Source organism: Artemia sp. Qi Xiang Cuo, chromosome 5, assembly GCF_049724085.1.
Source record: "Artemia sp. Qi Xiang Cuo chromosome 5, ASM4972408v1, whole genome shotgun sequence".
In the NCBI taxonomy this organism is placed as follows: Eukaryota; Metazoa; Arthropoda; class Branchiopoda; order Anostraca; family Artemiidae; genus Artemia; species Artemia sp. Qi Xiang Cuo.
This window is the reverse complement of record NC_142798.1, coordinates 64,114,403-64,141,305: the sequence shown is the minus strand read 5'-3', so window position 1 is coordinate 64,141,305 and position 26,903 is coordinate 64,114,403. Positions and strand designations below refer to the sequence as shown.

At 33.8% G+C, this 26,903-nt stretch overlaps 1 protein-coding gene across 2 annotated transcripts in view; it reads right to left on the bottom strand.

Annotated features, from left to right (window-relative positions):
* LOC148952380 (protein-L-histidine N-pros-methyltransferase) overlaps window positions 1-12,245 on the bottom strand; it is a 154,386-nt gene extending 142,141 nt beyond the window's left edge. Inside the window, exons 1-3 of one of the 2 annotated variants that reach the window (XM_089089837.1) lie at window positions 12,211-12,229; window positions 6,059-6,161; window positions 411-511 (exon numbers count right to left, since the gene is read on the bottom strand). In XM_089089837.1, the coding sequence (XP_088945963.1) occupies window positions 411-503 (93 nt within the window). In that variant the 5' untranslated portion in view covers window positions 504-511; window positions 6,059-6,161; window positions 12,211-12,229. Of the gene's footprint in view, window positions 1-410; window positions 512-6,058; window positions 6,162-12,210 lie in introns of both variants that reach the window. The other variant, XM_089089838.1, reaches the window with a different exon arrangement.
* Between the last annotated feature and the right edge of the window lie 14,658 nt (window positions 12,246-26,903).

Genomic DNA, 26,903 nt, shown 5'->3' with positions numbered 1-26,903 from the left:
TTCGGATTTTTCCTTTCATTCTTATTAATTTTTTTTAGTTTCGTTTATTTTTTCTCCAAAAAGGATCAACTGAAAGTGAAAATAGCTTCGTTTCTCTATTACTCCCTCCCTCCATCGTTCTGACATAGATACATACACAACCAATCTGACCATTTCTGAAGATTTATATACTTTGATCTTTTCATCTATTTTTCATTTCTTATCAACTAAAGAAGGCTTGAAAGAAGTCCCGGTCGAAATTTGTTTTCACAATTTCTTTATCAGTTGAAGGTGTTGTAGTTTTTAATTTCTTGAATTGTTTTTTATTGTCTACCCAGCTTGATTTTAAAACTTATTAAAAACAAATGTATTTTTGCAATAAGATAAGGATTACATTGCCTATATAAAAAAGTGTATTGCTTTATACAGACCTTGGATTTGTCAAAATTACTCAGAGACTCCTCGTCGAGCATCCTGTTATATAAGGCTCTTGCCAGATTCCCTCGAAGGTAACTTCTTGACATTGGACAGCCTAGTAATACAAAATATGAATTACCTGTGTTGTCTAAGAAGTATATGAAACTGTTCTTTTGTTGTTTTTTTCGTAAAGGCTTATCTTACATAAAAAAAAAAAAAACAGAAAGCTATGCGGAATGAGGACTTTTCCTGATGACAGTTATTTCTTATTTTTCCTGTGATGGTTTTTGCTGCTGCTTATATTACTCACTAGCTTACCCTTCAACACAAAGAGCCTTATCCACATTTTTAGTCAGAATGAGCTAGAAAAATTCCTCTAATCAGGCGTTAGTCATTGGTTATATTTGCAAAGGTAGTGAAAGCAGGTCCTTTGTAACAATACTTCCGCTTTTTGTGTCACTTTTTATGTTGGGCTTCCACATTACATTGCTAACCATGTAATCAACAAGCTCTTAAACTCTTAAAAAAAACTTGTTATAAACTTGGAAGCCATTTGTAAAATCAAATGTTGGTCATAAATTTTGTTTTAATTGAAATATTCAAAACAATATAAGAATAAGATTTTAAGATTTAACACGACTCCTTTCTTAAAAAGAGATTTTACATGTGCATCAAGCTTATTATGCTTTTGGTACATGTCAACTTGTTCTTTAATATTTCTTACCGATATTGGGGGCCAGCGGGCTCTCCCATTGTGATTTTATCCCGCTTTCTAGGGCTATAATAACAGAAAGGTTGAGATGCCTAGAACATGTTTTGCAAATGAACGATGACAGATTGCCAAAGATCGACCTTTTAGGTCATCCATCTAGGGCCAAACGAAAAGCAGGTCACCCCGAATTGGAAGGGAAGAAATCGTTAGAAAAAATTTAGAGGAAACGAACTTCTTGAGAGGGGTAAAGAAAGGAGGTTCAAATACATTGGAACGGAGGAGGAGCGTGCGCAATAACGTTAGACTAGGAGACTTGGTGCAGCAGTGAGTAGCCAGTAGTAGTAATTAAAGTGACATTTAGATTAAAACAAACAAATTTAACTTATAAATTACAATGGGGGCCAATATAACCCATCCACTTCTTACACTTAAGCTTAATAAGTCCTTTATTTAAAACAATGAAACTTTCCACTGATTACCTTTTTATGACCATAATAAAATTCAAATATTTTAAAAAACAAAAGGTAAATGAAATACCTTTGATAGCCCACCAGTCACATATGTTGCATTCAAATAAGCTTTCAGCACAGCACAGCTTAAAACTTAGCATAAAGGGTGGGGATCAGCTGGGTAGCCCTGCACATTAGAGTAGTTTCTGTTTAAGCTTTAACTACTCGTCACTTTAGATAAAAGATTTTTTTTTAATTCAATTTGTTTGCTTCTAATTTGGTTACATTAATTAAATACAGGCTGCACATAATTTGCTGAAAAAAGAAATTTGCCATACCTGTGTATCAGAGCGTTGCCCTGGGAAGTAATGGGTTTTATCATGACTTTCAAGACCTTAAAACAGAAGGGCAGTTCATAATTTTTGGTCTTATTCATCGAGATCATGTCTTTTTATAAGGACATGTTCCCACTTTTTATAAAACCTGCCAAAAGATACATATCTTATATAATCTTATATATGAAGATGCAATTCTGTCAAAATTAAATTAAATTTTTAATATAATTTTTTGTTACTTTCAAGTAACAAAAAATTTGACCTCCTCTAGGTCAAAAAAAAAAATTTCCGCATTAGCCTTTCTTAAATTTTCTTGCATAAGGCAGTTATTCTTTCAGTTAAACAAAGATCCTGATATATAAATGAATTACTCAGTACCAAAGGCAGCAAGGCCCTCAATGCCCTTATCAAGTATCTCAGTACCCTTTGCAAATAGTACAAGTTAATATTTTATTGGAGAGCCCTGCAAAAAACTTTCTTTGTTACATCTTTGCAAAATAGCCCTTAGAAAAATACAGTAACCTTATATTATTTTTTTTTGTCCATGCATCTCACCACCTTACTTGGTAAAATTGCAGTTCAAGGGCATTTCACTACCTCAAAAAGTTACTGAGCTAAGTCAAAAAAACCTTTAGGAGTTAGGATTTGGAACGGGGTTTCAAACTTCCATCTTAAGCCCTTCCCTACCTGTATGGTTTCAAGAATCCTGTGAAGACATTTTATATATCTGTCTTAATTTGAAAAAAAAAATTATTGACACTTAAAACCTTAGAAGTTGGGAAGGAGTGTAAGTAAGATGTTGAAAATTGTTTTCTAAACTCAAATTTAGGCTTTAGATCCATTCCTGAGGGTTTCATTTGCCTTTAATTAAATCTTCAAAGGTTCAAGAAAGACCAATGTCTTGAAGCTTGGCCTCGCTTTTGAAGGTCATTTAATTCCTAAAAAGTTTGCGCATCTAGCTTGGCAGCTCTCTCATTTAGTAAAAACATTTAGTAAACTACAATTGTACCACTTGATTTAATCAAAAGAAAATCCAAAATGTTTTAGAACTGTCACCCTTGTTACTGCAAGGCACAGTCAATGATTTATAAAAGAGAAATTGAGCATCTGTTTGCACAAAATAGGAGATACAGCAATAGATATAGGAAAAGAAATATAAACTGCAAAGACTTAAATCATGTGGAAATTCTGACGACAAGAGGTTCCTCATTCCCAGAAAGAATGTTTATAATAATTTAGTTATTATCATTTAAAGATTAAGAAAATATGTCGTCTTTCCTTATTCTTTTGAAGGCAAACATGTAAAGCGTTAGTCCTTTTCTTCAGTCCTTGCCCTAGGCTACTTTTTCTGATGGTTGTCACTGAGTTTGCTAGACAATTATGCAAGGCATCATGCAAAAAACAGCAAACTGTTCTAGTCTAAATACTTTAAATAACAAACAAAAAGGGTAAAATTCTAGACAAATTACTTTTTATCTTAAAGTACAGTTACGTTAGGTGAAGGAAGTTATCAGAAATGGTTCAGTAACATAAGTTATGCCTTGGGAAGACATTTTGAAGTATTTATTTTTGTCCCTTCCTACTCCAAAAGGTGTAGGTACTTAAACCTTTGATAAACCTGGACAGATTTTGTACCAAAGAAACGAAACTTTCAAAAACAGATCAACAACGCAAATAAGGCCTAAGAAAAGTGCTTTGGGCTTCATGTCTTTGTAAAAATCAGGCTAGAATTTATGGATAGACCCACTAGGCCGGGCCTAGGGGCACAAAAAAAATCACTGAGCAGTTTTTTTTTTCTTAACAAAACTGGACTAATGTGAACCATCATCTAAGTGCCAGGTGTACTTTTCTGCTGTGCCGCCTATTCACAGAAAAGTGATTTTGAAACAACACAGGAAATCCATGGCCGCTTATAAAATATTAGATGTCTCCCAAGATTGGCAGCTGACAGCTCATTATCACCTCTCTCTTGCATTATTTTTGGCTCATCAGTCATCAGTTGCCTTTTGTTCAGAGCTTCCCCTATCCCTGAATTTTTTGGGATTTCCCTGCAAATCTCTGTGTCTCCCCCCCCCCCAAAAAAAAATTGCTTGGGCTTAGGGGAACCAAGACGCTTGGGCCTAGGAACGCCAAAGATTTAAATCTGGCCCTGTATAAAATATCAATTTATAAGCTTTTACATAATTTATAAAACATAATCTTAAATTAAAAGTGTCTTAAATTTCAAGTCAAACTAAAATGCGCCTTCAATTCCCCCTCCCCCTCTGCGGCATTCTTATTGTATGGTGTGCAACATATTTATTTTGTAGGTAGCCTGGGTCAATAAACCATTCTAATAGACGAGCATTACAGGGTGTCACAAATGAGGTCTTATGGATGTCCAAGAGCCATCAATCAACTGGGAAGGCATCTCCCTAGCAGAAGAATAGGACCGTTTCCAAGAGCATGCCCAACTGATGTTTGCAGGCCCACTGGCAGGAAAAACAGAGAAAGCTCTCTGTGCCTACCTACTTATCTGGGCTGGAGAAAAAGGATACAGAATTTTCAACACCTTCGCCATAGCAGACAAGGAACAAAACAAAATTGAACGGTACCTTGAGAAATTTAAGGTGTATGCTTCACCACAGTAGAACACAGTTTTTGCACAATACCTTTTCCAAAAACGAGACCAAACTGAGGCAGAGAGTGTAGAGAAGTATATTACTGAGATCAAGCCATTAGTGGAACCATGTTCCTACTCGGACCCAAACGAAATGTTCCGTGATCAAATAGCGTGTGGAATACTAGGCCAAAACGTATGCAAGAAGCTCTTGGCTGAAGGTGATGAACTTACACTTGAAAAAGCAAACATTATGCGCAGAACCCACGAAGTGACCCAGGCACAGTTTAAAACATTCCATGGGACTAAGTCCATTCAAATAAAACAAGAGATTGATGCCATAACACGTTACCCAAACCGGAACGGCAGTCAAAATAAACATGAAGCAAGCAGCTCAAAGAGCAAACCATGCTTCTTCTGTGGTGGAACATATTCCCCCTCCCATGTCTGCCCAGCAAAGGGAAAGTCATACTCCATATGTAAAAACCTCAACCATTTTGCACAAGTTTGTCGAAGCAAGACAGTAAACACAGTAGAAGAAGATGCTGCTGAAGCTGACTTAGGTGATGAAACCGTTTTCCTGTACTCCATTGAACAAAGCGAAAGCAAAGACGAAGCAATGATATCCTTGATTATCAACAATCACTTCCCTGTCCAGTTCAAAATACACATAGGGGCCCAGGTCAATATCATTCCAAAGAAGTACTTTGACCTCATTACCCCTAAGTTCACCATGAAACCCACAAGCCAGCGCCTCACCAGCTACTGTGGAGCAAAGACCCCAGTATCAGGAGTCTACAAATTAACAAGCAGCTACTAAGGTAACACCAGCCGCAGGGCTATGTACTGTAGACTTCAATATCCCCCATCATAATCTACCATTCAAGCATCAATTTGGGCCTGATTAAGCTGGTACTGAACATAGACTCAACATCTTCAAGACTACCATTCTTGAAAGAAAAGCACAAAGAGGTGTTTAAAGGAATCAAGAAACTTGACAGAGAATGCAATATATACCTGAAAGACAATGCCACCCCAAATGTCTACCCAGCTAGGCAGGTACCTGCACCCATGCAGAATAAACTCAAGCACGAACTCAGATGCCTAGAAGACCTAGGTATTATTGAAAAGGCTGTTACCCCAACAGAGTGGGTCAACTCGATGGTTATGGTTGAGAAGAAGGGTGGTCCATAAGATTGTGCATAGACCCTGTAGACCTAATCAAGCCCATCAAATGGCCCCACTATTCCATACCCACTCTAGACAACATCACCTCCAAGCTATAAGGAGCAAAAGTATTCACAAAGCTTGATGCCCATTCTGGTTTCTGGTCAATACTGCTATCTGAAGATTTGTCTTACCTCACAACATTCAGCACAAAATATGGAAGATACAGGTTCAAGCAAATGCCATTCAGAATCATCTCAGCACAAGATGAATTTCAGAGGAGGAATGAAGATGCCTTTTAAGACCTAGAAGGTGTCTTCATCCTCATCAATGACATGATTGTGTGCAGTACAATGCAAGGAGAGCATGATGAATGCCTAGCAAAAATATTCAAACATACCTTAGCTAAGGGGATCCATTTCAACAAAGATAAGTGCCAGTTCTTGGCCTCCACTGTCAGCTATTTTGGACACTTAATCAGCTCCAGGGGTATGCAGCCAGATCTAAAAAAGATTCATGCCATAAACCATATGCCAAACCCATCAAGCCAAGAAGAACTTGTAACCCTCCTTTGGATGATCAACTATCTTGCCAAACATATACCAAGCCTATCCACAAAAAAAAAAAAAAAAAAAAAAAAAAAACACTCCATGACCTAACCAAAGCAGACTCATTCATCTGGTCTGAGGAACATATGCAAACACTTGCAGACCTGAAGAGCTCTATAGTGTCAAACACCCTAATTTTCAACCATCAGAGCAAGAATATCAAACTCATTGTCAAAGCCTCTAGCCACAGGCTCGAAGCCCACCTTGTTTTGGAAGGGTAGGTTACAGCATATGCATTGAGATTGCTCAAAGACAGAGCAGAAGTATTTGCAACTCAAAAAAGAGCTAGATGCCATTGTGTGTGGCAGTAAACACTTCCACCATTATCTGTATGGTCACTACATTGACGTCACAACTGACCACCGCCTGCTCAAAACCGTTGTAGCAAATCCAATTCACAAAGCCACACCATAAGTGCAACAATTAATGCTTCAGGTCCAGCCTTACAACCTGAGCTTCTGACCAGGATCCAAAATCCCAGTTGCTGATGCTCTGTCACACCTCCATCTTAGCAATACAGATCCAAAACTGGAAGAAGATCTGGATATCTATGTACACCATGTAGTACAGAAACTACCAGCCAGCAATCAGGAGCTTGAGCAGATACAGATGGAAACAGCGCAAGGCAAAACCTTGAGCACCCTAGTCAATACAATTCAAGAGGGTTGGCAGAGTACAAGAAAAGACTTGGTATAATGTCTGACAATTGCAGCTAATGTCTGACAATGGCCCTCAGTTCACCTCCAGAGAATTAATCAGTTTTGCCAAATCCTGGGGTATATCACTGAGCACATCCAGCCATGGGCATCCCAAATCCAACAGACTTGCTGAGAAGGCTGTGTAGATTATAAGAAACATCATGATCAAGGCTACAGAAAACAGCAAAGACCCCTTCCTAGGTCTACTTGAAGACCAAAATGCATCAGTTGATGGATTTGCATCTCCTGCTCAACTCCTTATGTCCTGCCAACTAAGATCCATCCTACCATGCACCACAAATCACTTAAAGAAGAAGGTTGTCCTGACTGGACAGTTCACCCAGCAAAGAACTGAAATGCAGAAATGCCAAAAAATTCTGCAAAATAAATCAGCTAAAGCAGGTTAACCCTGGTGATGCAATCCACATTCAGAAAATGCCTGACAGACCATGGAAACAGGCTGTTGTACTTACTTGTGCAAAGCATCCACAATTGTACCAAGTGCAGAAAAATGATAGTATGTTTCTACAAAGGAACTGCAAACACCTATCAGCTTGCCATCTTCAAAGCCCAAAAGGCACAAGTTTGGTCTGTAAAAGACTTGATGATGCCATACTGCCAGACATGGCCGCCAAGCCACCACCCTCTGTGTTGCAGGTGGACCATTTCATGCCTCCATTGCCAATCCAGGATAGGAATCAAACCCCTAGCTGCTGCCAGAGCACTCCTGCAACATCACCTCAACAAACTAGCAAGAGACCAACAACAGCATGCATGAGATACAGCCAACTTGTAAGAAAACCCCTGAAACTGAACCTGCAGCATACAGGCTGTAGAAGTGATTTCAACAAAAAAACTGTAGATAGACTCTCAAGAGAAGAGAGAAAGACCTTTTTCTGATTTTTTTCTAGTGATAAGAAGGAAAATGCAGCATTTTTTTTGTATGATGTGCAACATATTTATTTTGTAGGTAGCCTGGGTCAATAAACCATTCTAATAGATGAGCATTACACCTCCCCATCCCCCCCTCCCACCCCTAGAAAAAAATGATAGTGCTTGAAGTCTTGCTAAAATCATTAGAATGATGGTTTCAAACTTTAGTCAGAGACAAGTAGACCTAAGCTTAAATTAAGGAGCAAAGTTTTTTCTTTGTCTAAGTTACAACCTGTCTTATGGGGTAAATGACTACACATTGGGCAAAGCCACACTCCAGACACAATCATTTGCTAATAATGTTTAAGATTAAGTAGAACACCCTTCTATTTTCTTATTTATCTCAAATTTGAAGCAATTCACATTTACAGGTATGTTCTCTTCTTATTGTCTTATAACAAAATGTGCAACACTGAGGAAAATAATAAAGAAAAAAATAATAAGAAAATGAGAGGCGATTAGAATGACACATGAATCAAGACAAGGTGGGATCTATTCTCTGTAATTAGGGTATAAGCTTAAGATTGAAAGTTTAAGGTAAACTGGTTAATTGGTGAAACTGACAACATAAACTATGACACTAGTAGAAATATAAGCCTGTAACTGTTCTGATAATCCCTAGGGGTTTATTTGTGTACTAAATTTTTCTTGAATTTGGACATAAAAAAAGATAAGAGTTGCTGGTCAAAAAGGATTCCCACTAAAGTTGGGTATTTGGTATTCAAGTTGGCACCATTTGGCCCTGTTGGTATTCAAGTTGACACTGTTGGTATTCAAGTTGGCACTGTTTGGGATTTAAAATCAGTGCAGTGATTTCCTAATCTAAGGACTCAAAGCCTTCTAAAGTTGAGATAGTAGCTTCTTAATTCTGGTACCAAGGATAAATATTACACTTCATATTCTATTAACCTATCCCACTAGTATCTAACTAGGTCTAGACCTTTGGCTATATTTAAGAGAGTAAGCTTTTTTCAATAAATAATATTATGCTTCTTTCAAAAGTATTGGACAAAAACTGTGAGTTGATAAAACCAGCACTTTTAATAATTTTATTTATTAAATAAATCAATACCATTATTTTCCCCAGGAAATACATTCAACTTTTGCTTGGAATGTATTTATTAGACATTTCCTAAGTTTTTGGAGCACTAGATTGTGTGGTAAAATGAGAGTAGTGAATAGAAGAAGCCCTTAATAATAACAGAACATTTTATAAATGACAGAATCTTAGTTTAGGCAATAAATTGTGAAGTTTAAAAAATTTGGATTTTTTCAACAATAAATTGTGAAGTTTAAAAGTTGGGTATTTGGTATTCAAGTTGGCACTGTTTGGCACTGTTGGTATTTCAAGTTGGCACTGTTTGGGATTTTAAATCAGTGCATTGATTTCCTAATCTAAGGACTCAAAGGCTTCTAAAGTTGAAATAGTAGCTTCCTAATTCTGGTACCAAGGATAAATATTACACTTCATATTCTATTAACCTAACCCACTAGTATCTAACTAGGCTTAGGCCTTTGGCTATATTTGAGAGAGTAAGCTTTTTTTTCAATAAATAATATTATGCCTCTTTCAAAAGTATTGGACAAAAACTGTGAGTTGATAAAACCAGCACTTTTAATTATTTTATTTATTAAATAAATCAATAGCCTACCATTATTTTCCCCAGGAAATACATTCAACTTTTGCTTGGAATGTATTTATTAGACATTTCCTAAGTTTTTGGAGCACTAAATTTTGTGGTAAAATGACAGTAGTGAATAGAAGAAGCCCTTAATAATAACAGAACATTTTATAAATGACAGAATCATACAGTTTAGGCAATAAAGTGGGAAGTTTAAAAAATTTCACTCTAATAAATCCATGCCTAGGGAATATGCAAGAGGAGCAAGGTATTACTTTAAGGGCTCAAAGTAGGACTTGTGGTGGTAGCAATTAGCATATTTTAGAAAAGCACAAAGTGCAGCGCTGGGTCTATTTTTGTTCTTAGGTGAGGGGGGGGGGGGGCCAAATGTACATTTTTCTGCCCCTAACATACCATCAAAACACTGTAAGTACTACAAATTCCTAATTGCCCATGTATTGTTCCACTTCTTGCTTATGCTCTTTCTAAATATAATAATCCTTTTTGTCAGAAATGAATTTTAGCCCCCCCCCCTATATATACCACGCCCGTTTTTATTTTTGCACATTAGGGGGGGGGAGGTTAAAATGACCTGTAAGTTTACTAACACCTAAAATTTAACCACACCCCACTCAGTGAACCCTATGAAACCTGAATGGGTATATTTAGGGGTGGGGGTAAAATTCATTTCTGACAAAAATGATTATTATAGTTGGAGAGAGCATAGAAAAAAGCATCTAGTGGTATGTTTACTTTATCTGTAAGTCAATAATATGAACAACAAATAATTAACCCTCTTCTCAATTTCATTTGGTAACAAGATGTGATGGTTTTGGTTTTACATGATTTTGTTCAATTGCATACTGGTTTTTTACTCTAGGCTGAGGCTATTTTCCTGAATTTTGTAGCATTTCTATCTAGAAAGGCCAAACATTAAATTAAAAAAATCATTGGTAAATTTTTTGCAAATCATATTATTGACTTAGGAATAAAGTAAACATACCACTTGATGCCTTTTTTATGCTCTCTCCAAATATAATAATCATTTTTGTTGGAAATGAATTTTACTTCCACCCCTATATATACCAATTCAGGGTATATATTTGCACATTAGGAGGGGGGGGGTAAATTTTATTTCTGATATAAAAGGAAGGTAAGTTTAAACTTTACCCCCACACCCCTAATGTGCAAATATAGACCCTGAATTGGTATATATAGGGGTGGGGGTAAAATTCATTTCTGACAAAATGATTATTATAGTTGGAAAGAGTATAAAAAGGCATTGGGTGGTATGTTTACTTTATTTGTAAGTCAATAATATAAACAATGAAAAATTTAACCTCTTCTCAACTCCATTTGGTAACAAGATGTGATGGTTTTGGTTTTACATGATTTTGTTCAATTGCATACTGTTTTTTTTCTCTAGGCTTAGGCTATTTTCCAGAATCTTGTAGCATTTCTATCAGGAGAGGCCAAACATTAAATTAAAAACATCATTGGGAAAGTTTTTGAAAATCATATTATTGACTTAGGAATAAAGTAAACATACCACTCAATGCCTTTTTTATGCTCTTTCCAAATATAACAATAATTTTTGTCATAAATGAATTTTATTCCAACCCCTATATATACCAATTCAGGGTATATATTTGAACATTAAGGGGGGGGGGTAAATTTATTTCTGATGTAAATGGGAGGTAAGTTTAAACTTTACTCCTACCCCCCTAATGTCCAAATATATACCCTGAATTGGTATATATAGGGGTTGGTGTAAAATTCATTTCCAACAAAAATGATTATTATATTTGGAAAGAGCATAAAAAAAGGCATTGAGTAGTAGGTTTACTTTATTCATAAGTCAATAATATGAATTGCAAAACATTTACCACATCATTTTACAATAAGGAACAAGGTGCTTTAAGGGTTTAAAGTGAAATTTTGAAGAAAAAAAGGTAAATATTTACTAAATCATATTATTGACTTACAACTCAAGTGAATATACCACTCAATGCCTTTTTTTATGCTCTTACAAATATAATAATCATTTTTGTCAGAAATGAAGTTAGCCCCCACCCCTGTATATACCAATACAGGGTATATATTTGCACATTAGGAGGGTGGGGGAAAGTTTAAACTTACCTCTCATTTTCATCAAAAATAAAATTACCCCCAGCCCCCCTAATGTGCAAATATATACCATAAATTGGTATATATAGGGGTGGGGGCTAAAATTCATTTCCGACAAAATGATTATTATATTTGTAAAGAGCATAAAAAAAGGCATCGAGTGGTATATTCACTTTAGTCGTAACTCAATAATATGATTTGGTAAATATTTACCGAAAAAAAAACGTGATTAGTAGGCTATGCCTATAAGGTATATGGAAAGTGTAAGAACATGGGTGTAGGCAGAATATTGTCTAGGGGGGCAGTTGATAGTGTGATGAAGTTTTATCAACTGCTTTTTCCAAACCATCTGCTTTTTCAGCCATATCTAAAGTAAATTTGAAGGTCTAGGGGGGGGGGCCGCTGCCCCCATCCCTACACCCATGTGTAAGAAGATGCATCCGTGAAAGCCTAGTTAAGTAATAGGCCTAAAAAAACTCAAGACTTGTCTTTAAAGTAGATTGAAACATTTTTCAGCTATAATTTTAATTGAAGAAAGTTCAGCACGGTTAAAAATATCCTTACTTAATTCTTTACTAAAAACATTGAATGTCAGCGAGTGGCAGATTTAAAAATTAATGCCTAAGAATTCATTATAGGTGTCTTGTCTATCAGTCTGTTTGAATTGACAGGTTCAGAGTATTCAGTTTCAGACTGCTTTCTGCATTCTGATTGATAATGGCTAAAAATCGGTTCCGTGAATTCATTCAAGGTTCAAACATTTATTATATATGATATATGATGACACAATAAATAACTAGAAAAATACAAATCGATATCCTGTGACAAAATTGATAAAAGTTTAAAAGGAAGCAAATTTAAATTTTCATTCATTTGCTCTGGGATAAGAGAAAATAGTGAAAAATAGATTAAGATCCATGTTCTAAAAAAAATTTCTTAACTTTGTAACAAGAAAAATTTAGCCCCAGCTATTTCGAGAAAATACATTTCATGTTCATTGGTCGTTATTAATTATTTTCTTACAATTTATTATTTGATATTTCTTTATCGCCTAAAAGTTATATTTATTTAAATAACAACGTCATGCAGCTCCTCTTTTTATTGTTCGTAATTGTGGAAAGTATTTTTAGATAATTATTACGTTCTTGTAAAAAAAAGTCTTCTAGTGGAAGTAAATGGTGGGGTTGAAATTGAGTAAGGACAAATCTTATATTACTAAGAAGGAAAGCTTGGCCTCTCTGCTTATCAGCCTGCAGTGCAGTTAAAACTTTGACTGCAGTGCAGTGCAAATAGAAGCTCGTCCGTGATCATCCTTCCAGGACAAATACAAAAATATAAAACCCTTGCTAGAGTGTCTCAGTCGACAGCGTCATTTTCATCAATATAGTCCCTTCCCTATGTTCTAGCTAGGTTACGAGAATACAAGTCGCATTGTAGTTATAAAATTTTACATTTACTCTTTAAGATTTTCAAAGGTAAATAATCCGCAATTTTCATCATGATCGTATCCGGTTTTTGACAGTTATTCCAGTTTTTCCTACAATTATGGTAATTTTATTACGCTAACAATTCCTTATACTTGCTTAGACTTAGGTCTATTGACACCTAGAGATGCATGAGGCAGCAACCGTAGACCTCCAGGTCGGGCCATCTTGTGCTACGGGCCAGAGCTAATTTAGGGTAGTTTTAAGGATTTATGCCTCTTTCTCCAGGGACCAACCTAGTGTACTGCGCTTTCTTCCCCTGTCCGAAGACTGGGTGGCAGGGGCGAATCTCCAGCATTTTTATTTGGGGGGGGGGGGCAAGCAGGGTCCATATCCGGATAGTCAAGGGGCATTGGATATATATTAATTTTTTTCTCCACCTTATTGGGGACAACTGCACCTCCCCTCCGCCTCAAAACAACGCCCCTGCCGGGTGGGGTCCAACACCATATATCGTGTGGGAGGCGACCTTCATTCATGTGGACCATATGTTCTCAGTATCTCTATAATCTTATTCTGATCGTGTTGGTCCCCAGTGGCTGTTCAGTACTTGTTCCTGTCTGGGCATTCGTCAGTCTTATAGTCCAGAGGATTGCTAAGATTTTACGTAGGCAATTGTTTTCAGAGCTAAGTAATCGTGTCTGTGCATTCTTTGAAAGCCTTCATAACTCACATCCAGACATTAGCACGGAGAGTAGATTATTCCCAAATTTTCATAGGTACAGCTTCTGGGAGTAATTTCTGGTTTTGCAAACGTTACAAAGTTGAAAAAATGCTGAACCTGCACACGAGTAGTAACCTATCAAGAGTTACCGGGGGGCACCACTGCTGCCATCTACAATTGAGTCTAACGCTGACAGGTTATAATTTATTCAAGGATTATCGATCGAGTTTAATGGGGGTCAAGGTCAATTGATTTGTTGTTGTTTGTCCAGGTGTATTGTCTCCGGGGCGAAGTTTACACATGCGCATTAACGGTGGGAAGAGATGTATTGATCTAGGGCAAGAGGGGGAAGTGAATTTCCGAGAAATTGATTGCGTAATCGACTAGGAACTAGATTTCCGAGAAATTGATTGCGTAATCGAGGGGGAAGTGGATTTCCGAGAAATTGATTTGCATAATCAAGGGGAATTATTGATCTACGAAAGGGGAATTAGAAATGTCATCACTTGTTTCCTATGAATTATACGGGATTCTAAAGAGAAAGAAATTCTATTTTTAAATACGGCTTCTCTGATCTTTAGGTCACAGAGATAAATTAATATTCGATTTTTAATATGGCTTCTTTGATCTTTAGTGTCAGGAATTAGAAATGACATCACTTGTTATCTTGGAATTATGCGGGAGTCTAAAGAGATAGAAAAATCCTTTTTTTAATACGGCTTCGTTGAAGTTTTAGTAAGAGAGATAAATTGATATTCAATCGTAATCGTATTAGTGTAACTAGTAACATTTATGAGATAAAGAAATTAACGCAGTAAAGGGTTTATTAGGAATTCCAAATGGGAAAACTCAGGGGAGTCAAAAAAAAAGGAGCACACAGAAATTACTTTTAGGGGATTATTTAGGCGAAACCGTTTTAGACATTTTAGAAGATGATTTGGGCGAAACAGTTTGAAACTTTTTAGGAGACGATTTTAGAAGATGATTTGAGGGTGAAACTCTGTGGTCTTTATAATACACAAGATCCATTTGATCAATGTTGTGAGGTCCCTACCCCAACCCCAAAGGTCCCCCCAACCCCAATGGGCCCCCAAAGAGCCCCCGCCCCTCCCCAACAACTTTTTTGCCCCCCATTTTTTAATACTTTTTAATTTGGGCATTTTGAGACACAAAAGGGCCCCATCCCCCCAACTTTTGGCTTTCCCTCCCACCATTAGTGTTTTGTTGTAGTTTACTATGTCACAGTTACATTCTATTGATTTTTCAGAGTTCATTTTGAATTTCTTTCGTTGAAATGCAAGAGTTGCAATATTTCAGTAGAGTTTTGTTGTGGTTTACCTTATCACAGTTACATTCTCTTGTTTTTTCAAAGTTCATTTTGAATTTCTTTCATTGAAATGCAAGAGTTGTAATATTTCAGTAGTGTTTTGTCGTGGTTTATCTTGTCACTGTTACATTCTCTTGATTTTTCAAAGTTCATTTTGGAATTCTTTTGTTGAAATGCAAGAGTTGGAATACTTCAATATTGTCTTGTCATGGTTTACCTTGTCACAGTTACATTCTTTTGATTTTTCAAAGTTTACTTTTGATTTCTTTCGTTGAAATGCAAGAGTTGTAATATTTAACTAGAGTTTTGCTGTGCTTTACCTTGTCACAGTTACATTCTCTTGATTTTTCAAAGTTCATTTTTGGATTTCTTTCATTGAAATACAAGAGTTGGAATATTTCAGTAGCGTTTTGCTATGGTTTACCTTGTCACTGTTACATTTTGTTGATTTTTCAAAGTTCATCTTGGATTTCTTTCGTTGAAATGCAAGAGTTGGAATATTTCAGTAGTGTATTGTTGTGCTTTACCTTGTCACTGTTACATTCTCTTGATTTTTCAAAGTTCATTTTGGATTTCTTTCATTGAAATGCAAGAGTTGGAATATTTCAGTAGTGTTTTGTTGTGGTTTACCTTGTAACAGTTACATTCTCTTGATTTTTCAAAAATCATTTGGATTTCTTTCGTTGAAATGCATGAGTTGTAATATTTCAATAGTGTTTTGTCGTGGTTTACCTAGTCACAGTTATATTCTCTTGAATTTTCAAAGTTCATTTTGAATTTCTTTCGTTGAAATGCAAGAGTTGGAATACTTCAATAGTGTTTTGTTGTGCTTTACCTTGTCACAGTTACATTCTCTTTATTTTTCAAAGTTCATTTTGAATTTCTTTCGTTGAAATGCAAGAGTTGGAATATTTCATTAGTGTTTTGTTGTGGTTTACCTTGTCACAGTTACATTCTCTCGATTTTTCTAAGTTCATTTTGAATTTCTTTCATTGAAATGCATGAGTTGGAATATTTCAGTAGTGTTTTGTTGTGCTTTACCGTGTCACAGTTACATTCTCTTGATTTTTCAAAGTTCATTTTTGGATTTCTTTCGTTGAAATGCAAGAGTTGAAATATTTCAGTAGTGTTTTGTCGTGGTTTACTTTGTCACAGTTACATTCTCTTGATTTTTCAAAGTTCATTTTGGATTTCTTTCGTTGAAATGCAAGAACTGGAATACTTCAGTAGTGTTTTGTTATGCTTTACCATATCACAGTTACATTCTCTTGTTTTTTCAAAGTTAATTTTGGATTTCTTTCGTTGAAATGCAAGAATTGGAATATTTTTGTAGTGTTTTGTTGTGCTTTACCGTGTCACAGTTACATTCTCTTGATTTTTCAAAGTTCATTTTTGTATTTCCTTCGCTGAAATGCAAGAGTTGGAATATTTTAGTAGTGTTTTGTTGTGCTTTACCTTGTCACTGTTATATTCTCTTGATTTTTTAAAGTTCATTTTGGATTTCATTCGTTAAAATGCAAGAGCTGAAATATTTCAATATTGTTTCGTCGTGGTTTACCCTGTCACTGTTACATTCTATTGATATTCTTTCGTTGAAATGCAAGAGTTGGAATATTCAATAATTTTTTCTTGTGGTTTACATTGTCAAAATTACATTCTCTTGATTTTTCAAATGTAATTTTGTATTTCTTTCGTTGAAATACAATATATAAACTATTTAAGTAGTGATTTGTAGTGGTTTACAATATCACACTTACATTCTATTGATTTTTCAATTTTTATTCTGAATTTCTTTGTTGAAATGCAAGAGTTGGAATATTTCAGTAGTGTTTTGTCGTGATTTAGCTTGTCACAGTTACATTCTGTTGATTTTTCAAAGTTCATTTTGAATTTATTTCATTGAAATGAAAGAGTTTGATAATTTTAGTAGTATTTTGTTATGGTTTAACTTGTCACACTTACATTTTCATGATTTTTCAAACTTCCTTTCGGATTTATTTCGTTGAAATGAAAGAGTTGGAATATTTCAGTAGAGTTTTGTCGTGGTTTACCTTGTCACAGTTAAATTCTCTTGATTTTTCAAAGTTCATTTTGAATTTTTTTCGTTGAAATGCAAGACTTGGAATATTTCAGTAGTGTTTTGTCGTGGTTTATCGTGTCACAGTTACACTCTCTTGATTTTTCAAAGTTCATTGTTGATTTATTTCGTTGAAATGTGTTTTGTTATGCTTTACCTTGTCACAGTTACATTCCCTTGCTTTTTCAAAGTTCATTTTGGACTTATTTCGTTGAAATGCAAGAGTTGGAATATTTCAGTAGTGTTTTGTTGTACTTTACCTTGTCACAGTTACATTCTCTTGATTTTTCAATGTTCATTTTGAATTTCTTTGTTGAAATACAAGAGTTAGAATATTTCAGTAGTTTTTTGTTGTGGTTTACTTAGTCACAGTTACATCCTCTTGATTTTCAAAGTTGATTTTGTATTTCTTTACTTGAAATGCAAGAGTTTGATTATCTCAGTAGTGTTTCGTCATGGTTTATCTTGTTACTGTTACATTCTCATGATTTTTCAAAGTTCATTTTGAATTTCTTTCATTGAAATGCAAGAGTTGGATTATTTCAGTAGTGTTTTGTTGTGGTTTACCTTGTCACATTTACATTCTCTTGATTTTTCAGAGTTCATTTTGAATTTCTTTCCTTGAAATGCAAGAGTTGGAATATTTCAGTAGTGTTTTGTTATGGTTTACCTTGTCACAGTTACATTCTCTTGATTTTTCAAAGTTCATTTGGATTTCTTTCGTTGAAATGCAAGAGTTGGAATATTTCAGTAGTGTTTTGTTGTGGTTTACCTTGTCACACTTACATTCTCTTGATTTTTCAAAGTTCATTTTGGATTTCTTTCGTTGAAATGCAAGAGTTGGAATATTTCAGTGTTTTTGGTCGTGGTTTACCTTGTCACACTTACAGTCTCTTTATTTTTAAATGTTTATTTTAAATTTCTTTGTTGAAATGCAAGAGTTGGAATAATTTTATTAGTGTTTTGTTGTAGTTTACTTAGTCAAACTTACATCTTCAAGATTTTCAAAGTTGATTTTGAATTTCTTTAGTTGAAATGCAAGAGATTGAATATTTCAGTAGTGTTTCGTCGTGGTTTATCTTGTCACAGTTACATTCTCATGATTTTTCAAAGTTCATTTTGAATTTCTTCCATTGAAATGCAAGAGTTTGAATATTTCAGTAGTGTTTTGTTGTGGTTTACCTTGTCACAGTTAAATTCTCTTGATTTTTCAAAGTTCATTTTGTATTTCTTTCGTTGAAATGCAAGAGTTGGAATATTTAAGTAGTGTCTTGTCATGGTTTACCTTGTCACAGTTACATTATATTAATTTTTCAAGGTTCATTTGAATTTCTTTCGTTTAAATGCAAGAGTTGGAATATTTTAGTAGTTTTTTTTTTTGGTTTACCTTGTCACAGTTACATTTTCTTGATTTTGCAAAGTTCATTTTGAATTTCTTTCGTTGAAATGCAAGAGTTGGAATATTTCAGTAGTGTCTTGTCGTGGTTTACCGTGTCACAGTTACATTCTCTTGATTTTTCAAAGTTCATTTTGTATTTCTTTCGTTGAAATGCAAGAGTTGGAATATTTCAGTAGTGTTTTGTCATGGTTTACCTTGTCACAGTTACATTCTCTTGATTTTTCAAAGTTCATTTTGAATTTTTTTTGTTGAAATGCAAGACTTGGAATATTTCAGTAGTGTTTTGTCGTGGTTTATCGTGTCACAGTTACACTCTCTTGATTTTTCAAAGTTCATTGTGGATTTATTTCGTTGAAATGTGTTTTGTTGTGCTTTACCTTGTCACAGTTACATTCGCTTGATTTTTCAAAGTTCATTTTGGATTTATTTCGTTGAAATGCAAGAGTTGGAATATTTCAGTAGTATTTTGTTGTACTTTACCTTGTCACAGTTACTTTTTCTTGATTTTTCAAAGTTCATTTTGAATTTCTTTCATTGAAATGCAAGAGTTGAATTATTTCAGTAGTGTTTTGTCGTGGTTTACCTTGTTACTGTTACATTCTCATGAATTTTTAAAGTTCATTTTGAATTTCTTTCATTGAAATGCAAGAGTTGGATTATTTCAGTAGTGTTTTGTTGTGGTTTACCTTGTCACACTTACATTCTCTTGATTTTTCAAAGTTCATTTTGGAATTTCTTTCATTGAAATGAAAGATTTTGAATATTTCAGTAGTTTTTTGTTGTGGTTTACCTTGTCACACTTACATTTTCTTGATTTTTCAAAGTTCATTTTGGATTTATTTAGTTGAAATGCAAGAGTTGGAATATTTCAGTAGTGTTTTGTTGTGCTTTACCTTGTCAAAGTTACATTCTCTTGATTTTTCAGAGTTCATTTTTGGATTTCTTTCGTTGAAATACAAGAGTATATTTCAGTAGTGTTTTGCTATGGTTTACCTTGTCACTGTTACATTTTGTTGATTTTTCAAAGTTCATCTTGCATTTCTTTCGTTGAAATGGAAGAGTTGGAATATTTCAGTAGTGTCTTGTTGTGCTTTACCATGTCACTGTTACATTATCTTGATTTTTCAAACTTCATTTTGAATTTCTTTCGTTGAAATGAAAGAGTTGGAATATTTCAGTAGTGTCTTGTCGTGGTTTACCTTGTCACAGTTACATTCACTTGATTTTTCAAAGTTCATTTTGGATTTCCTTCGTTTAAATGCAAAAGTTGAAATATTTCAGTAGTGTTTTGTCGTGGTTTACCTTGTCACAGTTACATTCTCTTGATTTTTCAAAGTTCATTTTGAATTTCTTTCGTTGAAATGCAAGACTTGGAATATTTCAGTAGTGTTTTGTCGTGGTTTATCGTGTCACAGTTACACTCTCTTGATTTTTCAAAGTTCATTGTGGATTTATTTCGTTGAAAAGTGTTTTGTTGTGTTTTACCTTGTCACACTTACATTCTCTTGATTTTTCAAAGTTCTTTTTTGATTTATTTCGTTGAAATGCAAGAGTTGGAATATTTCAGTAGTGTTTTGTCGAGGTTTATCTTGTCACACTTACATTCTCTTTATTTTTCAATTTTCATTTTGGATTTCTTTGTTGAAATTCAAGAGCTGGAATATTTCAGTAGTGTTTTGTTGTAGTTTACCTAGTCACAGTTACATTTTCTTGATTTTTCAAAGTTCATTTTAAATTTCTTTCATTGAAATGCAAGAGTTGGATTATTTCAGTAGTGTTTTGTCGTGGTTTACCTTGTTACCGTTACATTCTCATGATTTTTCAAAGTTCATTTTGAATTTATGTCATTGAAATGCAAGAGTTGGGTTATTTCAGTAGGGTTTTGTTGTGGTTTACCTTGTCAAACTTACATTCTTTTGATTTTTCACAGTTCATTTTGAATTTCTTTCCTTGAAATGCAAGAGTTGTAATATTTCAGTAGTGTTTTGTTATGGTTTACCTTGTCACAGTTACATTCTCTTGATTTTTCAAAGTTCATTTTGGATTTCTTTCGTTGAATTGCAAGAGTTGGAATATTTCAGTAGTGTTTTGTTGTGCTTTACCTTGTCAAAGTTACATTCTCTTGATTTTTCAGAGTTCATTTTTGGATTTCTTTCGTTGAAATACAAGAGTTGGAATATTTCAGTAGTGTTTTGCTATGGTTTACCTTGTCACTCTTAAATTTTGTTGATTTTTCAAAGTTCATCTTGGATTTCTTTCGTTGAAATGCAAGAGTTGGAATATTTCATTAGTGTCTTGCTGTGCTTTACCATGTCACTGTTACATTCTCTTGATTTTTCAAAGTTCATTTTGGATTTCTTTCGTTAAAATGAAAGAGTTGGAATATTTCAGTAGTGTTTTGTTGTGGTTTACCTTGGCACAGTTACATTCGCTTGATTTTTCAAAGTTCATTTTGTATTTCTTTCCTTGAAATGCAAGTGTTGGAATATTTCAGTAGTGTTTTGTCGTGGTTTATCGTGTCTTAGTTACACTCTCTTGATTTTTAAAAGTTCATTGTGGATTTATTTTGGTGAAATATGTTTTGTTGTGCTTTAACTTGTCACAGTTACATTCTCTTGATTTTTCAAAGTTCATTTTGGATTTCTTTGTTGAAATGAAAGAGTTGGAATATTTAAGTTGTGTTTTGTGGTGGTTTACCTAGTCACAGTTACATTCTCTAGATTTTTCAAAGTTCATTTTGAATTTCTTTCATTGAAATTCAAGAGTTGGATTATTTCACTAGTGTTTTGTCGTGGTTTACCTTGTTACTGTTACATTCTCATGATTTTTCAAAGTTTATTTTGAATTTCTTTCATTGAAATGCAAGAGTTGGATTATTTCAGTAGTGTTTTGTTGTGGTTTACCTTATCACACTTACATTCTCTTGATTTTTCAAAGTTCATTTTGGATTTCTTTCATTGAAAAGCAAGAGTTGGAATATTTCAGTAGTGTTTTGTTATGGTTTACCTTGTCACAGTTACATTCTTTTGATTTTTCAAAGTTCATTTTGGATTTCTTTCGTTGAAATGCAAGAGTTGGAATATTTCAATAGTGTTTTGTTGTGCTTTACCTTGTCAAAGTTACATTTTCTTGATTTTTCAGAGTTCATTTTTGGATTTCTTTAGTTGAAATACAAGAGTTGGAATATTTCAGTAGTGTTTTGCTATGGTTTACCTTGTCACTGTTACATTTTGTTGATTTTTCAAATTTCATCTTGGATTTCTTTCGTTGAAATGCAAGAGTTGGAATATTTCAGTAGTGTCTGGTTGTGCTTTACCATGTCACTGTTACATTCTCTTGATTTTTCAAAGTGCATTTTGGATTTCTTTCACTGAAATGCAAGAGTTGGAATATTTCAGTAGTGTTTTGTTGTGGTTTACCTTGCCACAGTTAAATTCTCTTGATTTTTCAATGTTCATTTTGGATTTCTTTGTTGAAATGCTAGAGTTGGAATATTTCAGTAGTGTTTTGTCGTGGTTTACCTTGTCACAGTTACATTCTCTTGATTTTTCAATGTTCATTTTGTATTTCTTTGTTGAAATTCAAGAGTTTGAATATTTCAGTAGTGTTTTGATGTGCTTTTCAGAGTAAGAGTTATATTCTCTTGATTTTTCAAAGTTCATTATGGATTTCTTTCGTTGAAATGCAAGAGTTGGAATATTTCAGTAGTGTTTTGGTGTGCTTTACCGTGTCACAGTTACATTCTCTTGATTTTTCAAAGTTCATTTTGAATTTTTTTTCGTTGAAATGCAAGAGTTGGAATATTTCAATAGTGTTTTGTCGTGGTTTACCTTGTCACAGTTATATTCTCTTGACTTTTAAGTTCATTTTGGATTTCTTTCATTGAAATACAAGTTGAAATATTTTACTTGTGCTTTGGTATGGTTCACCGTATAACAGATACATTCTCTTGCTTTTTCAAAGTTCATTTTTGAATTTCTGTCATTGCATTGAAAAAGTTGGAATATTTCAATAGTGTTTTGTCGTGGTTTACCTTATCACACTTACATTCCTTTGATTTTTTAAAGTTCATTTTGGATTTCATTCGTTAAAATGCAAGAGTTGGAATATTTCAATATTGTTTCGTCGTGGTTTACCCTGTCACAGTTACATTCTCTTGATATTCTTTCGTTGAAATGCAAGAGTTGGAATATTTCAGTAGTGTTTCGTCGTGGTTTACCTTGTCACAGTTACATTCTCTTGATTTTTCAAGGTTCATTCTTGATTTTTTTCGTTGAAATGCAAGAGTTGAAATATTTCAGTTGTGTTTTGTCGTGGTTTACCTTGGCACAGTTACATTCTCTTGATTTTTCAAAGTTCATTTTGAATTTCTTTCGTTGAAATGCAAGACTTGGAATATTTCAGTAGTGTTTTGTCGTGGTTTATCGTGTCTTAGTTACACTCTCTTGATTTTTAAAAGTTAATTGTGGATTTATTTTGGTGAAATATGTTTTGTTGTGCTTTACCTTGTCACAGTTACATTCTCTTGATTTTTCAAAGTTCATTTTGGATTTCTTTGTTGAAATGCAAGAGTTGGAATATTTCAGTAGTGTTTTGTTGTGGTTTACCTAGTCACAGTTACATTCTCTAGATTTTTCAAAGTTCATTTTGAATTTCTTTCATTGAAATTCAAGAGTTGGATTATTTCACTAGTGTTTTGTCGTGGTTTACCTTGTTACTGTTACATTCTCATGATTTTTCAAAGTTTATTTTGAATTTCTTTCATTGAAATGCAAGAGTTGGATTATTTCAGTAGTGTTTTGTTGTGGTTTACCTTGTCACACTTACATTCTCTTGATTTTTCAAAGTTCATTTTGAATTTCTTTCCTTGAAAAGCAAGTGTTGGAATATTTCAGTAGTGTTTTGTTCTGGTTTACCTTTCACAGTTACATTCTCTTGATTTTTCAAAGTTCATTTTGTATTTATTTCGTTGAAATGCAAGAGTTAGAATATTTCAGTAGTGTATTGTTGTGCTTTACCTTGTCAATGTTACATTTTCTTGATTTTTCAGAGTTCATTTTTGTATTTATTTAGTTGAAATAAAAGAGTTGGAATATTTCAGTAGTGTTTTGCTATGGTTTACCTTGTCACTGTTACATTTTGTTGATTTTTCAAAGTTCATCTTGGATTTCTTTCGTTGAAATGCAAGAGTTGGAATATTTCAGTAGTGTCTGGTTGTGCTTTACCATGTCACTGTTACATTCTCTTGATTTTTCAAAGTGCATTTTGGATTTCTTTCACTGAAATGCAAGAGTTGGAATATTTCAGTAGTGTTTTGTTGTGGTTTACCTTGCCACAGTTAAATTCTCTTGATATTCTTTCATTGAAATGCAAGAGTTGGAATATTTCAGTGGTGTTTTGTTGTGGTTTGCCTTGTCACACTTACATTTTCTTGATTTTTCAATGTTCATTTAGGATTTCTTTCGTTGAAATGCAAGAGTTGGAATATTTCAGTAGTGTTTTGTCGTGGTTTACCTTGTCACAGTTACATTCTCTTGATTTTTCAATGTTCATTTTGGATTTCTTTGTTGAAATTCAAGAGTTGGAATATTTCAGTAGTGTTTTTTTGTGGTTTACCTAGTCACAGTTACATTCTCTTGATTTTTCAAAGTTCATTTTGGATTTCTTTCGTTGAAATGCAAGAGTTGGAATATTTCAGTAGTGTTTTGGTGTGCTTTACCTTGTCACAGTTACATTCTCTTGATTTTTCAAAGTTCATTTTGAATTTTTTTTCGTTGAAATGCAAGAGTTGGAATATTTCAATAGTGTTTTGTCGTTGTTTACCTTTTCACAGTTATATTCTCTTGATTTTTCAAAGTTCATTTTGGATTTCTTTCGTTGAAATGCAAGAGTTGGAATATTTCAGTAGTGTTTTGTTGTGCTTTACCGTGTCACAGTTACGTTCTCTTGATTTTTCAAAGTTCATTTTTGAATTTCCTTCGTTGAAATGCAAGAGTTGGAATATTTCAGTAGTGTTTTGTCGTTGTTTACCTTATCACACTTACATTCCTTTGATTTTTTAAAGTTCATTTTGGATTTCATTCGTTAAAATGCAAGAGTTGGAATATTTCAATATTGTTTTGTTGTATTTTACATTGTCAAAGGTACATTCTATTGATATTATTTCGTTGAAATGCAAGAGTTGGTATATTTCAGTAGTGTTTTCTTGGGGTTTACCATCTCAAACTTACATTCTCTTTATTTTTCAAACGTAATTTTTAATTTCTTCCATTGAAATGCAAAACACAGTAGTGTTTTGTCGTGGTTTACCTTATCACACTTACATTCTCTTGATTTTTCAAAGTTCATTTTGGATTTCTTTTGTTGAAATGCAAGAGTTGGAATATTTCAGTAGTGTTTTGTTGTGGTTTACCTAGTCACAGTTAAATTCTCTTGATTTTTCAAAGTACATTTTGAATTTTTTTCGTTGAAATGCAAGAGTTGGAATATTTCAGTAGTGTCTTGTCGTGTTTTACCTTGTCAAAGTTACATTCTCTTAATTTTTCAAAGTTCATTTTGAAATTCTTTAGTTGAAATTCAAGAGTTGGAATATTTCAGTAGTTTTTTTTGCTTTACCTTGTCACAGTTACATTCTCATGATTTTTCCAAGATCAGTATGAATTTCTTTCGTTGAAATGCAAGAGTTGGAATATTTCAGTAGTGTTTTGTCATGGTTTACCTTGTCAAAGTTACGTTCTCTTAATTTTTCAAAGTTCATGTTGTATTTCTTTCGATTAAATGCAAGAGTTGGATTATTTCAATAGTGTTTTGTTGTGTTTTACCTTGTCACAGCTACATTCTCTTGATTTTTCAAAGTTATTTTTTTAATTTCTTTCTTTGAAATGCAAGAGTTGGAATATTTCAGTAGTGTCTTGTCGTGGTTTACCTTGTCACAGTTAAATTCTCTTAATTTTTCAAAGTTCATTTTGAAATTCTTTCGTTGAAATGCAAGAGTTAGAATATTTCAGTAGTTTTTTTTTGTGCTTTACCTTGTCACAGTTACATTTTGTTGATTTTTCAAAGTTCATCTTGGATTTCTTTCGTTGAAATGGAAGAGTTGGAATATTTCAGTAGTGTCTTGTTGTGCTTTACCATGTCACTGTTACATTCTCTTGATTTTCAAACTTCATTTTGAATTTCTTTCGTTGAAATGCAAGAGTTGGAATATTTCAGTAGTGTCTTGTCGTGGTTTAACTTGTCACAGTTACATTCTCTTGATTTTTCAAATTTCATTTTGGATTTCTTTCGTTGAAATGCAAGAGTTGGAATATTTCAGTAGTGTTTTGTCGTGGTTTACCTTGGCACAGTTACAGTCTCTTGATTTTTCAAAGTTCATTTTGAATTTCTTTCGTTGAAATGTAAGTCTTGGAATATTTCAGTAGTGTTTTGTCGGGGTTTATCGTGTCACAGTTACACTCTCTTGATTTTTCAAAGTTCATTGTGGATTTATTTTGTTGAAAAGTGTCTTGTTGTGCTTTACCTTGTCACAGTTACATTCTCTTGATTTTTCAAAGTTCGTTTTGGATTTCTTTCGTTGAAATGCAAGAGTTGGTATATTTAAGTAGTGTTTTGTTTTGCTTTACCTTGTCACAGTTACATTCTCTTGATTTTTCAATGTTCATTTTGTATTTCTTTGTTGAAATTCAAGAGCTGGAATATTTCAGTAGTGTTTTGTTGTGGTTTACCTTGTCACAGTTACATTTTCTTGATTTTTCAAAGTTCATTTTGAATTTCTTTCATTGAAATGCAAGAGTTGGATTATTTCAGTAGTGTTTTGTCATGGTTTACCTTGTTACTGTTACATTCTCATTATTTTTCAAAGTTAATTTTGAATTTATTTCATTGAAATGCAAGAGTTGGGTTATTTCAGTAGTGTTTTGTTGTGGTTTACCTTGTCACACTTACATTCTTTTGATTTTTCACAGTTCATTTTGAATTTCTTTCCTTGAAATGCAAGAGTTGAAATATTTCAGTAGTGTTTTGTTATGGTTTACCTTGTCACAGTTACATTCTCTTGATTTTTCAAAGTTCATTTTGGATTTCTTTCGTTGAATTGCAAGAGTTGGAATATTTCAGTAGTGTTTTGTTGTGCTTTACCTTGTCAAAGTTACATTTTCTTGATTTTTCAGAGTTCATTTTTGGATTTCTTTCGTTGAAATACAAGAGTTGGAATATTTCAGTAGTGTTTTGCTATGGTTTACCTTGTCACTCTTACATTGTGTTGATTTTTCAAAGTTCATCTTGGATTTCTTTCGTTGAAATGCAAG